Below are 14,384 nucleotides of genomic sequence, written 5' to 3' on the forward strand. Positions count from 1 at the left end.
TTCACAAGCAGGAAAAAGAAAGGCAGAACTAATGGCAAGATGATCAGAGGGACTGCTGCATAAGAACAGATATTTCTCAATGCAAACTGGAAAAATGAGCATATTAAAGTCAGAGGGTGTTCCTGACCTGATACCAGAACGTCATTAGGTCAATAAGCCCTCTTTCCTGGGTCAATGTACCTCTGTATTTAGCTCACAGACTGTGGATTTAACAATTTGTAAGTGACCTTGTATGATAACAATAATACAGCATCAGAATTTCATTACACCTACTTATTTTAAGCCCTGGCTGAACAATTGTGAAGAAGTCTCTAATGATCCTTCTCCACAGCAAATCACAAAATGCCCTTCTAAAAAGTAACAAAATATTTTTTAACAAATAGAAAGAAAAACGGACTTTTCTGAGTGCAGTGCAAATTCTCCTTCATATGTTCATGATAGAGCTACTTGATTTTTTCTTTTTTTCAGCTAAGAGATCACCCAAAAATAAAGTTCACTTTTTTTCTTTTCTTTCCAGAAATCATTGATTTATTATTATTATTGTTATTATTTTCCCTCAAGCAACCCAGAATTCTTAACAGCAGCCTCCTCCAATGTGCCTAGTAGCAATTTCTGCACAGTGAACTTGTGGAACTTCCAATATCCCTTATCAGTGCCAATGCTTTTGATTATCAGTTCTATCACTGGTGGAATTATATTACACATGTAGGCATGAATAACATGCATCCTGATGGTCTGTTTGCAAAGCTACTGTAACTTCATAAGCTCAAGCAACATATTTACAAAACTATATTATCCAGTGTCATAATAGGAAAAAAAATATTTCATTTACATTTAAAACTATTATGGTAACAAAAATACACAATAACTATATAATTTAGCCCTAGGACTTATAAATACCCCTTCTCCATCTAGCAAGAAGTACAGCAAAAAGGAAAGTTTTAGAAGGCCATTTCTGAAAAACTATGAACTGAAGAGAATTTGGGGTCAGTTACAGGATATTCAAACATCCTTGCTGCTTCTGTCATGTAGTGCCAAGAAAGTACAGCCAGTCCACATGAAGCAACATTACATTAAAAACTGCTAGTAGTTAAAAGATTGATTTCCATGCTTATCAAAGTCAATGACAGAGTGCTCATGAAGTCCAGAGCAACAGGACTGAACCTCTAATGTTTAGGTTGCAGTAGTTTAACAAACACCAGCATTCTGAAGCTTGAAATAGATTCCAGAAAACTGCAGTCTACACCCTGTGTTGCATGTTTCTATGAGATTTGCAGCCAGTGACACATTACTCTTTTGAACAGTTTCAACTTACATTTGTTATCAGTACGGCCAGTAAAGAACACAAATCTGGTCAACTCGACTGGCTCTAAAAGTACTCTTCAAAGGAGTTCATCACTGCTTTTGTCCTCCCCAGTCCACTCCAACAAGTATTTTGTACAGTAAGTGTCTTACCACAACAGTCAGTAGCATGGAAGAAAACAGTGGTTTTACTGAGAAAACATGCACCCCTTTCAATGGTTAGCATAAAGAACTAGTTAGGACAATGGGCTGATGATAAGTAGAAATGTGAATACAGAAATCATCTTCCACAGGACTTAAGCAGCTTAAGTTCTTTGATAAAAACTGTGTTATCCAAAAAGATTCAACGCTGGAGTGTAGAGGACAGAAAAATTAAACTTTTGGTGCATCCTCTGGTTTGGTAAATGCTCCTTATCTTTCTCTGCTGTTCTGAATTGAATTCACTTGCTGAGGATGCACAGTCTGCGTATATCATATTCCCATCTAACATGCCTCATACTGTGAAACCACAGAGTTTGAACTTAAGAAACTATAAGGCCTTTGCAAGTCAACAGATTTGCTGCTGATCCTGCAAACATGTTAGGAACAGGTAATAAGAAGGCAAAACCCACAGTCTCATAAGCAGAATAGTTCTTCATCCTTGCTCATGTAATTGACATTACAAATCAGGCTCGAAGAACTGTGTTTAGTGTGGAGTCTTAATCAAGATCTTCTAATAAATGTATATATATATTTTCTGTGCAACCTGTCATCTATTTTGTGCAAAGTTAGGTTTGTGAAACACTAAAAGATATAAAAAAGGATAAAAGCTATTAATGAAAGTGCAATTGTGTTTAACCACAAATATATTGCTAAAACTGAAAAGCCTGAGTCTCCAGAATTAGTGGAAATTTTTTCACTGGTTTAACAGAACTTTGAAGTAGGGGAAGAAACGCAAAGAGGATAAAACCTGTAGAAACACTTTCTAAACTATCTTTCAATACATTAATAAAAATAAGAAACAGAATCAAGCCAATTATCTCATGTGCAGGGTAAAGTAATGTAAATCTAGGTCTTCAGCCAGACAGCATATCTGACTAAATGATGACTGCTATAAAGCTAATAAGATAAACACTTTCTGCAATACAGTATTTTTTATTTTTTTTTATTTTTTAGCATTCTGCTGTTTTAGTATTATTGATAATAATTAGTACTGAATGTGGGTGAAAGAAGCCTTGAAGCTTTACTCTGAATGACTTGAAACACTATCAGTATGCATTTTAAAAGCAAATCTGGCTTCTTGAATGACTTTTTATTTTTTATGTTTTCAAAACTGGGGATTAAGTTCTTCATAAATTCTGTATTTGAGTAAACATATTGCCATAACATTAATAATGGCAAAAGTCTGTAGAATCATTTACAAAACGATAATTCATATTCACTTCAAGAAGAAAACCTGGCAGCGTGGGAAGTTCCAAACAACTAGTGTCTTAATGTTTAATGATAAATGCAGTTCAATATTTAAAATCTAATTCCAATTCCATGCTATAAACCAATTAAAACAAATACAGTGGTAGATTTATGTTGATAAAGTTATTGCTTTGCGGCTTCGCCCTCTTTAGTAGGCAGCCTTTAGGGAAAACACAGAATATACTCATCATAAATATTGTGTTTGATTTTAAATCTGATTTTATGCTGCAAGCACAAGTGACTACTTAGTCTATAGGCTTTAAACATTTGAGGAAAAAATACTTAAAAATATATGATTTATTGTTATGGTTTGAATTTTAAGTTTTAGTAATAAAATCATTAATCTGTGGATAAAATAATCACTTTTTAAAAGCAACTTGTAAATATGAAGAAATTAAAAGTACAAATGAATAGAATTAAGACATCGATACTAATTCACTATCAAGTTTTTGAAAGAAAACTATTGAATATGACTGCCAAATTGCAGGCACATGTATGAAGAATGCTAATCACAGGGTTAAATAGTCTTATGGAGATCTTCTCACACTTGTGAATCTCCAGTTCAACAAAATATACATTCATTTATTTACACCAAATGCAAACAGCACCAGCTTCTCACAGACAATATTTAAAATGCCAATTGTTTAATTTTATTTTTCTGAAAACAGAAAACAATTTTCTTTAATTTATGACTGTATTTTAACTAGTAGAGATAGTGCTGATAATACATGATGGCTATTTAGCCATATCATCTAAAATACTGGTATTAATCAATTAACTTACTCTGCTTGATCTGTTTATACATAGTATTAATTAGGAAGATGTTATTTCATAACTACAACATTCCAGTGTTATTGTGTATTGCTTTTAGAGAGTGTTGGGCTTACCAAATGTTTTTAAAATTCATATTCTAATAAGACTTTTTAATTTTTAAAATATTTTTTAATTTTTTTTATTTTTTAATGAAGTAGTCATTATTTCATGCAGGATGTAGAAGTAAAAACACTGAGAAGATGTAGAAAGGAATAATTTGAATGTATGGATTTAAAAGAAAGTCATACTGAAAATAAATTCACAGTATAATAGATCACAAATGAAGTACTGTAAGCCTGAATCCTGAATCAACTTGCAGATGTGTTTAACTATATGTATTATACGCTGAAGTCAAAGCGACTGCAGAGGGGGTCTAAAGTAAAATATGCACATCAGCTTTTGTAGAGTCAGGGCCTTGAGTAATAAATAATAAATTCCTACCTATGCATATCTGTAAACCTGAAAAAACTGCGTGAGGTTTCTGGTTGTTTCCAAAAAGTACTTTTTCTTTGCTGATCTTCCATACATTAAGTATATGTATACATATACACAGGTATATGCATCTGTAGAAAGCTATCACCTTTTTGATCACGTACAATGGTAAGACACCCTGTAAATACAGTATTAATCTCAACACCAGTATTTTTGTCACTCACCTGTCTGTTACGCTCATCCATAATCCTTGTAATCTGAATCTTTTTTCTCCCCATAGTCCCCGTTTTTTTTTCTCTCCTTCTTCCTTAAAATTATGTATTTTTCCCTTCTCTTTTCTTCTTCTTTCCTGTTTCCTCAAAACAAGCCTCCTTCTTCAGCACTTGCACTATTCAGTTCAGAGTCCCCTGCATCCGTTCCTGCTAAACACAGAAAGGAAATAGAATGTTACTACAAATTGATAACTAGATGAAAGTTGTTCTATGGAGCCAACAACATGTCCTAATTATAATTTATTGCACAAGTAAATTTTAATACATTTTCACTGCCTCTAGAAAGTAAGTACCTCAAAGAGACATAAAAATATGATTCAAAGTTTTCTGCTTATGAAAAAACCCATCAATACATCAAGAAATGAAAAGGATTAAAATTCACGTTACCAAAACTTTAACAGAATTAAATATCTCTTGTTTTAAATATCACTCACTACAGTAATATGAAAAATTACCTAAATCAGAGAGTTAATGAACCTTTCTACACCTATGTATGCTAAGTAGGCCAGCTAATTCATTTCTGAAGGGAAAACAATCTTGTGTTTTGACAGCAGAGGTGATAATGTCCCTCATTATGCAAATAGGATGGACCTTTATTACAGTGTTATTTGATACATGAGCGATGTCAGATAGTTTAATCCAACACTTTAAACTTTATTCTTCAAGAATGTAGATTACTGCAAGTATTACTCAACATACTTGAGAAACTGTGAGTGTGTTTTCGCTCATTTCATTTCAACATAAATTCCAAAGGGTACTGACAAATGATTTATTAGCAGCAAATATGTTCATCTCTCCTTATGAAAATTCTTGCACCAGAAGCCAAGCTATGAAGCACAGATAGTGAGGACAGATGATAAATTAAGAATGTTTGGAAGAAGACTTTCACAGTTTCAGTAAGGAACTGATATTAGCTCCCTGAACTTTACAATACTGGTATTGTCGCAAGTGAGGACTGTTAGATATGATATATAAAAATACATGATGCAGTAAGCACTCGTTTCTTGAAATGTCATTAAGTCACATATCTGCTGAGTATAAAATATTTTTAGCAAAAAAATACCTCAACTTGATTAAAAAAAAGAGAAAATAATTACAGAAGTGATGTTCAGGATAGTTCTAAAGTAAAAGGTGCCTCTTCTTCTTCTTCTTTTTTTTTTTTAATTTGTTTTTGTTTTTTGTTTTTTAATCATTATTTGAGATACTTTTAGATTACAGATTCTGAAGAGCATAGAGTTCTTTATAATACAGAAAAAATTAAATAAGATTCATTTAAAATGACTTTTTATGGTTTCTGTTTTCTTTTGTGTATTAAAAAATATTGTGTTGGGAATCAAAATTCAGTAAATTAAAAACACAGGCTGTTGTCTCCTTATTTATGAAGTTTTTGGTCTTGTAGCCAACCAGATAAATAATCTCAATATGTTGTGTAACATTAAGCCATTGTCCTGGGCATTTAATACACTATTTGGCTCAGACACAAAGCTATTGAAGTAGAAAAGCTAGACCTCACTCATTCTGATCTTCAGTTCTCTCTTTGCATACATTAAACTTTAAGCTGCTTTATGTTTTATCACTCCAGGAAAAAAATAAGTTAACAAGCAAGTGGTCAACCTCAGTTTTCTAACTAGCTGTTGTAATATAACTAATTTGCTAGGCAAGATGGATTTTCAAATATATAACTTTGTGTCATATATTTATGCATGCCTAATTCTGTACCATAATGAAGAATATGGCTGTGTGACATGGAAAACTTTATATTGCCAATTTTATAAAATGTAAAGGCTGCTTTTAAACATTTAAAAACAGGTCAATTGTTTAAAAAGACATCATGGTACTTGATCATATTTACAACAGATAAATGCAAGTCCAATGCTTTGAAATACTCTGATCACAAGCATTTCTTAAACTTTTCTTCTAAACAAAGCTAGAAGACAGTTTTATCTGATACTTAGTGTTGACAAACAGAGTCTATTTTCAGAAACAGCCTTAAGTTTCCTCAGACTGGGTTTCTTTCCTGTTTTTCCTGTAGTCTTACCTCTGATACAAAGAGCAAATTAGAATGGTGTTTCCCATGAACATGCAGGACTCAAAGGTGTCTAACAGGCTTTCTTGTCATGGTAAGACAATACACTATTCCACAGCAAATGCATACTGAACAATTTCCTTTCCTTTCATTCAGCTGAAGCCAGTGACACTATCGGCTTACAGAACTACGCTTGACGAAACTCCTATTCACTTCAAGGTGGAAGGTCAGGATGGACATAATGAAGCAGTGGTGACAGGGTTAGCAAGGATGAGAGATGCTCTGCAGATCAAGATGCTGCATGAGTTTGGAAAAAAATCACTGAATGTTGCAAACATTGACCATGAAGGACAAATCCTAGTGAAGAAGAAATGTCTAGTGTCCTCACCACACACTTATCAGTTCCATGTCTTCAAACAGCAGAAAAAGCATATGGAGAGAACTTGAAGTCAAAGCAGTTAGAATAACTGCTTTCTGAACCTGATGATCTTAATTCTGTTTTCACTATCTGGAGTAATCTACTAACTGTGCTAGCTTTATTTTAATTGGAAACAAGGGTATGCAAAAAAACAAAAACAGAGGAGAGCAGAAATGGTTTAGTTATTAAATATAACCATACAATCTGAGAGACAGTGAAGAAGGAATAATGTGTTTGATTGTCTGTGTTCAACATATAATTTGCTAAAATAATAATAATAATAAAATCAATTTTACTTAAATACGTATCTCTACTTGTTTTTGTTTTTTTTTCATTAAAAAGTATTTATTTAAAATGGTATTCCATTTGTCTAGAAAATCTATTTACTTTTTTTAACATTTGAAAATCTCTGCTATTTTTCCTCCTACTAGAAACAGTATGGGAAGTAGTTTTCTGCATATCCATTTTTATTATTTATAAACACATATACATACCAACACACACTACTTCACATGCTATACATATATATGTGTTTGCCTATAATTCTGTTCCCATCATTAGTGAATATATTTGCATGCATGCATACATAGAGCAGATAGCTGGACTGATTCCAAATCAATTGGTTTCAGAAGTGTGAATCATCATGTCTAATTCAAGGGTTATAACCCTCAAAGGCTGGTGACTTCCGAGTCTCACAGAATGTAAAGAACTCTGGAGATCAACAAATCTCCATGGCTGTCTTAGGACTTCAACAGTGCTCCTAACATTTTGTGTAAGTTCCTGCAGGATTAAGCATTACAGTACTAAGTATTCAGATTTTCCATTAGCTGCTAATTTGCATTTCTCTAACAAACACACATCTAGAAAAGATGACGGTACTGCAAAACTGAAATAGTACTTTCAGGCTTTCATTAAACCAAGACAATCAAAAAAGGAACTTAAAATAATTCCAGTAACATCGTTGAAGCAACACTCCACATAAAATAAAACAACTTACAACTTAATGACATAGTTACATGCAATAAGTCTGCACTTAAAGAATCACATAGTTACATGCTATGGTGTCACAGTTCAGCATTTTTTTTCTTTTTGCAAACCCAAACATGGGAAAAAAAAAAAAAAAAAAAAGAAAAGAGAAAAAAGAAAAAAGAAAAGAAAAGAAAAGAAAAGAAAAGAAAAGAAAAGAAAAGAAAAGAAAAGAAAAGAAAAGAAAAGAAAAGAAAAGAAAAGAAAAGAAAAGAAAAGAAAAGAAAAGAAAAGAAAAGAAAAGAAAAGAAAAGAAAAGAAGAAAAATCAGTCTGCTTACAAAAAGAGGAACTTCATTTTTGGCGGGCTTCTGTTCACTATATGATTTGGCAGAGGCAGTGATAGTTCTCAGAAGATTGATCTGAGCCTTGAGAATGGGAAAGAACTAATGGAGAAATGCAGCAGATCATTTATTTGACTTCTCCTGTCCCTCTTTCGGACATTCAGTGCACAGACATGAATGCACACACACATGCACACTCACTATCCCTTCTCTGCAACTCAGAAGAATCTTGGTAGAATGGCAGGAAACACGCACAGAGTGGTCAGGGAAGGATATGATGTCAGCAACCACGAACAATAAAAGGTGTAAAGGTGCTTCCTTCCCTAAACTGTTCCAGAAGTGCAAAATGGGAACCAAAACTCTCCACTTCCTTCTCTGAGCACAACTGTCTGAATCTGCTTTGCTGCAGCACCCCAGACATAGTTCTTTGAACAACTCCCATCGGGGGCAATAAGGATTATCAAAACAGGAGCCTCAAAATATTTATTTTTAAAACAAGAAAAAATGGTCAGAGAAAAGCACTAAGTGCTAGGGTTTAGTATTTTTGTGGTTGCTTCACAAAATAGTCAGTCTTGCTATATAGATGTACCTGTTCCATGAAACAGTTTGTATTTTGAGTGGATTAACTAGATGAAAACCAAATCTTATTATAATAATATAAGGAAGTAAACAAAAACAACAACAACATGCTTTCCCCATTCTCTTACCTAACTTACTTCATAGAAATAAGTCACTTCAAAGACCTATCAAATCTTTCTATTCAAACCTTCCTGTTGAGTCAAAAGAATTTTGAATCAGATTATAAACAAAAATCTAAATGCATTAATAATACATCAGCTGCTTGTCTGATGAAAAATTCACTGTAGAAAGGGCAACATATCTACTAAAATACACAGCAGGGGATACATAATCAGTCACTGAAATGTTATCTATTAAAGAGCCACCAGACCAAGTCCCAAGTGCAGAAAAAAAGTAAAGAAACAATTGGGCATGATGCATCAAATGAAAATCACCTTGGTTCTGTCATCCTGAGGCAAATAAAGTTTCAGTTAATACAAAAAAGAGTGAAAGTAGCATTCATTTTTTGTATTATCCCACAGAATGCAGCTGGTGTTACATCCAGGATAGAAGTAGTCCTTCACATTTAATGTGGTTTGCATAGTCATTACTGAGGACACAATTTGACCCATTAAGTAAAATGCTCTGATAAAATTATACATGTCATCACCACAGCAATACATCAGCAAAGCAGAAATTGCACAATACACAGTATGGTAATGCGAGCAGAAGGCCAAGCAGCAAATGAGTCTCCACTGCCTCAAGTTTTCAAACATCCGCACACAGCACTCTGATTTAGAATTTAAGCATGATCTTATTGCCAGATAGGCATATTAAAAGATATGGAAGGGAGCGTTCATTTTAATCTACTAAATTCAATTCCCAAGAGATCAAGCATTTTACTATGGGAAGTATAGGGCAAATATTTTAGCCAGAATGGTCATAATGTAACAGATTAAATACTACAGAATACTGGACACAGACCATGTCAAACTAGAAAGGCTGTACATAGAGGATGCATTTGTAATCTCTCTGTACCAAAGTTCATTCATTTTTTCATTTACCTAATCTGAAACAAAAAGGAGCCTTGGAAAACTAACACTGTCTGCTTCTTAATTTATGGTGTGAATTTAATTTATAACAGAGAACAAATCAAGGACAATGACATTCTGCATAAAGCCAGGACTAAAATGGCCAACAGCTTGCAAACTGCGAAGTCAATCTCTGCATTTAAGTTTTCCAATTTAAGTTTTACAGAAAAGTTGAACAGTTTAAACTGAATCCACATTTCACTAATTTTGCTTAATTGATAATTGATTTTGAAACAATCTGCTGAATTTATAAGGTTCTCCTTTTATAGATGCTCCCCACATTTATTTATGCTTAAAACAGTGAAGAACCTACTTAAATCTTGACTCTGCATTCTATATGTCTTTGTCACTTAGACTTGTAATTTCTTTATATTTATGTTCACTTATAATATAGACTTTTTCCTATCACACTGAAAATGTAGAAATGAATTTCAGAAAATTCCTCTTTCATGCAATTTGCTGTTCTAAAATCCATACCATTAGTTCCTATAAGGAAAAGATATGAGAATATCTGGCATATAAAATTTTTTTAAACATGAGTTTTCTGAAAATGAGTTATAAGAATACTTCATCTCCCTTGAGCCTGACAGCTGTGGTCACTGTAGACTGTAATTCAAATACGGTAAAGTTATCTCACAGAGCAACAATTCATGCAGTACAGGTAGAAGAGTTTCAGATGCTATGGTTTTGTGAAGTTCTCTTGGAGGTGTCTGAGCAAACCTAGTGTCACTGCCACAATGGCAGAAAAACTTTACTACCTAATAGCAATCCTATTTCACCACACCGCAGATGCTGCTTCTGAAAAGAATGCTAACCAGACTCTGAAAATGGAGTCTGTAGGCAACTGCAAATTTCAATTGATCCACACCTACATGAACGAAAAGGAATGACTTCAGCTTACCTTCCTGATGATATGCTGAGAGTTGTCCATCAGGCATGATGGAGGAGGGTTTTCTGAACTGCAAGTACATGTAATAGCAACCACGCAGATAGAGATCCATGAAAAGGCCAAAGACCTTCTAAGGGATTGTGGGATTTGCCACAGATAATGATTCATTCCATGCAGCGGTGCACCAAAAAAGGAAGTGAACACCAGTAATCTAAATGAAAACTGATTGCTCACAGCCCAGTAAAAAGCGAGATGTGCCTACTATGCTTGATGAAGAAAGGAAGACTTATCTAGTTTGCAACATTTTTTCTAAGACAGATGAAGAACATTTAATTTGTAGAACAAAGAATGTAGACAATAACATGTTGTAAGGAAAGCAACTAAGTGAAATGCTAAAATTCTGAAAAACACATCCAGGAAAAAAATACTTTAAAACTACATTGACTTGTAGATGATATTTCAGTGTCTGTTCACCACAGAGCTCAAAAAAAGGGAAGAAAGTAGTTTGAAGGAAAAGTTTACAGGTTCATGATTAACCTCATGATGTACCTATGGCAGCTAGACAGACATAATGGGAGTCAGACTGATAAGTATGGAATAGAATCCTTAAAGTGCTTGAGAGACTGGTGCAAGTTTATTGAATCAAACAAGCTAGTAATACAAGCGAATAAAGGACTGAAAACTGAATCACCTAATTGGTCTCCAATGGATACACTGACTAGGAAAGTAAACCTGTCTGCAGATGTAGCAGGGAAACTGGACCGATGGAATTTCATGTAGGAGTCTGAATAGTTTTGAGCTAACAGCTTGATTAGATGGCTTTATAGCTAATAGGTGTGTAATAAATATCAGGAAAGCAGTTTAACAAATTCATCCCAGAGGAATAAGGGAAGCACTGAAGGGGTTGCCAGGGTGAGTGGTCACCAGATTAAGATTTAGTACATTTTGTGTTGAAAGCTCTCTTGGAACTACTCTGGTCTTGGTCCACATATATTTAAAGAAATCTTTCATACCAAGTTAAATATTCGTTCTTACAGTTTGGGTGCTGTCACACAGCACAGGGTGTTTTGGATAGTGCTGATTATTACAAGAAAATTCTAAGATTTCTAGAACTAAGTTGTAGTCTCACCTGTAAGCAGCCTCTAGTTGTGGTTATGTTCTGATTTACAGATTTTTTACTAGCATTTGTATGTGAGGAAGTCTGTGGTGAGAAACATTACACCCACAATGGCTTTTAAGAATCAAGGGAAACTTCCAGGCATTACTGGAAAAAGCATGTACTGCAATTTCAAGTCACATTCTGAACCTTGCTATTTGGTAGTGTTGATACAGATGGCAAAAAATTTTAGATATTCCTCCTCTAAAGAAAGTAATGATTGATTTCCAGAATGGCCCTTCATTGTTAGAAAACATGTTTGAGTACTTAATAATTTCCTGAACTGCAGAATTGCAGGCAAACTTGGTACATTCAGTTTGATGAGAGAACTGGAGACAGCTGACTGAACTCATCAAGCTGATCAATGATCAGTCTAGAAGGAACAGACAGAATACATGGGGAAGACAACTGGAGTTCCGGGAAAACAAGAGGACTTTTTCAGCTCTACACGGACCACCTTAATCCAATTTATTTGCAAAAAAAACCAAAACCAACCGGATTCTGCTATTCCATGTTTGTGCCATACAACAACGTCACCTCTGTGAGGAGGAACAAAGATTTGAATTACAGAAAGGATATCTTACAATTTCTCAAATGTATATTTTCAGGAACATTTGAGACAAAATGAAAAGCTTTCACAAGCTTTAAAAACAGGAATTCTGTGGTATGGTTAAACAGAAAGAAGCGTAGTAAGAATCAAAAATCTCTTTAAATCATTAAGTCAAGCAACTAAGTATTTGGTTCAAGGGCTACGCTGAAAATCAGAGTCATACAAGGAGCAACACAAAAGAGAATGAAAATATGTTAAAATTAGGGATGTAAGTGCAGAAATGAAGAGCAGAAAAACTGAAATATGAGTAAATTTTTTCATTAAATGAAGACATGGGCCTGTGCCAGACAACAGATTCTATGTCAATATTGTGGAAGAGTTGACAAAAGGAACCCACTACAACATGACCTGGGCAAGTGACAGAAATTGTCAAGCTGAAGCTTGGATACAAGAAAAATGGTTATGGGTTAGTGATGGAAAATATCTTGTCATTAAATCTGTTTAGAAGTGCCATGGTTGTATAACTTTAATTAATTAATTTATTTTTGACTGGAAAGTGTTGCTCACAGTGTTGTCATTTTACTATTTTAATAATTCTTTGAAGACAGGTGGAGCAAGAAGGTTTACTACTGGCAACCATAACCTCTCTGATTTTATACACCCTGATGCTTCAATAAAGGACAGAAAAAAAACTTTGTTAGGTACTAATTTTTATGGCCAATTCATTTGTGATCATGAAAGAGAAGCTTAAAATTAAGAGATACTGAGGGAGAGCTCAGCTATAGAATATACAAGGAGTAGAGCCATTAAGTGACATAAAAAACAGTTCTGCAGGTATCGGTGTCAGAAAGGAAATCTCATACTGTGAGCTGCACATTTGTACTTGATACTGCATATTAATTCTAAAGACATGCTAATTTTAGAGCTATAAGAAATGCTTGCAAACAGTATCAAGGAAATGTTTCATCTCCCTGCAGGTTTCCCTGTCCAAATGGCAGCAACTGGTAACTCTGAATTTGGCTAGCTATTGAAGCCAAAAATGGGCTGTCTCTCTTAAGGATGTACCCTAACATGGGTTAGGTGAGAATGATGCTGCACACAGATCAGCATCATGCTGAGGAACTGGAGCAATCAAAGATGAAAGACTTCAGGTAGGTGTCTGAGAGCTGCAGACAACTCTCAAATTGTGATCAATCGTGTACATTACTGCTAGTTCGCTGTTAGCTTATTCAAGCCTGACATTTTTGTTCTGCATGGATTGACTATTCTTAGTGAGTTAAACTTTTACTGATTTATTTAATTGTTTTCTTTTTGCCCAAATGTACACTATTTTAAAAGATGCAACCAATTATTTATAGCAATCACTGACATGCCAAAATAGACACCTTCTTAAGTAGAGATAATTTTAAATCCAGATAATTCCATGCTTTTCTGTGGAGTTACTCCTTTATATTAATGAAAACATGTGGAGAGAACTGAAGGTTTGACAAGCTTTGTAGATAGAACAGTACTGGTTAAGTTAATTGTAGCAAAACACAATAGTCTTGGCTGTCCAAACCCTTCTTTGGATACTCATGGTACCCAAAAGCTCATCTTTACTTCCATCTATATTCACTCTGTAGATAAATCTGCTCTCATTTATGGTGTTAAACTATCAACTACAGAACTATATTACCACAGAATTTTCTTTCAAAATAGGAACAAATGCATAATCTGTGCAAATAAATACCTCTCACGGCTTTCTAAGGAACCCTAGGGTGCTTCAGCTGGCAATCCACTTCTTAAGACAGGAATGATCACATACAAAGATGTCCTACTTCACTTTCTTGTATACTCAGTTCTAGAACCACACACTTTCCCTATTAATTCCAGATCTTCCCAGAACTGTGAAGAATTAAATACTATTCTTCTAAAACGTGAAATAGAACAACATGGTGGAAAGCTGCTGAACTGCTAACTGTTCATTAATTCTGTGTAAATTTAATATGAAAAAGATGAGTATAAAAACTCTGGTGCTCCTCAAACTCAAAAAACTTGCCCAGAGATAGTTATGAGCTAGAAATGAAGGAAAAAAAAAAAAAAAAAAAAAAAAAAGTAAAAAGAAAAAAAAAGGTAGTCA

The 14,384-nt window shown here is 34.2% G+C and overlaps 1 protein-coding gene across 7 annotated transcripts in view; it reads right to left on the bottom strand.

The window, feature by feature from the left end:
• Nucleotides 1-14,384, bottom strand: part of MEF2C (myocyte enhancer factor 2C) — a 123,234-nt gene that overhangs the window by 70,575 nt on the left and 38,275 nt on the right. For 5 of the 7 annotated variants that reach the window (XM_072360321.1, XM_072360318.1, XM_072360319.1 and 2 more), the window contains exon 2: nucleotides 4,221-4,418. In XM_072360321.1, coding sequence (XP_072216422.1) covers nucleotides 4,221-4,274 — 54 coding nt within the window. In that variant the 5' untranslated portion in view covers nucleotides 4,275-4,418. The remainder of the gene's footprint in view (nucleotides 1-4,220; nucleotides 4,419-14,384) is intronic. The other 2 variants (XM_072360320.1, XM_072360317.1) reach the window with 1 other exon arrangement.

Source organism: Excalfactoria chinensis, chromosome Z (genome assembly GCF_039878825.1).
Source record: "Excalfactoria chinensis isolate bCotChi1 chromosome Z, bCotChi1.hap2, whole genome shotgun sequence".
In the NCBI taxonomy this organism is placed as follows: Eukaryota; Metazoa; Chordata; class Aves; order Galliformes; family Phasianidae; genus Excalfactoria; species Excalfactoria chinensis.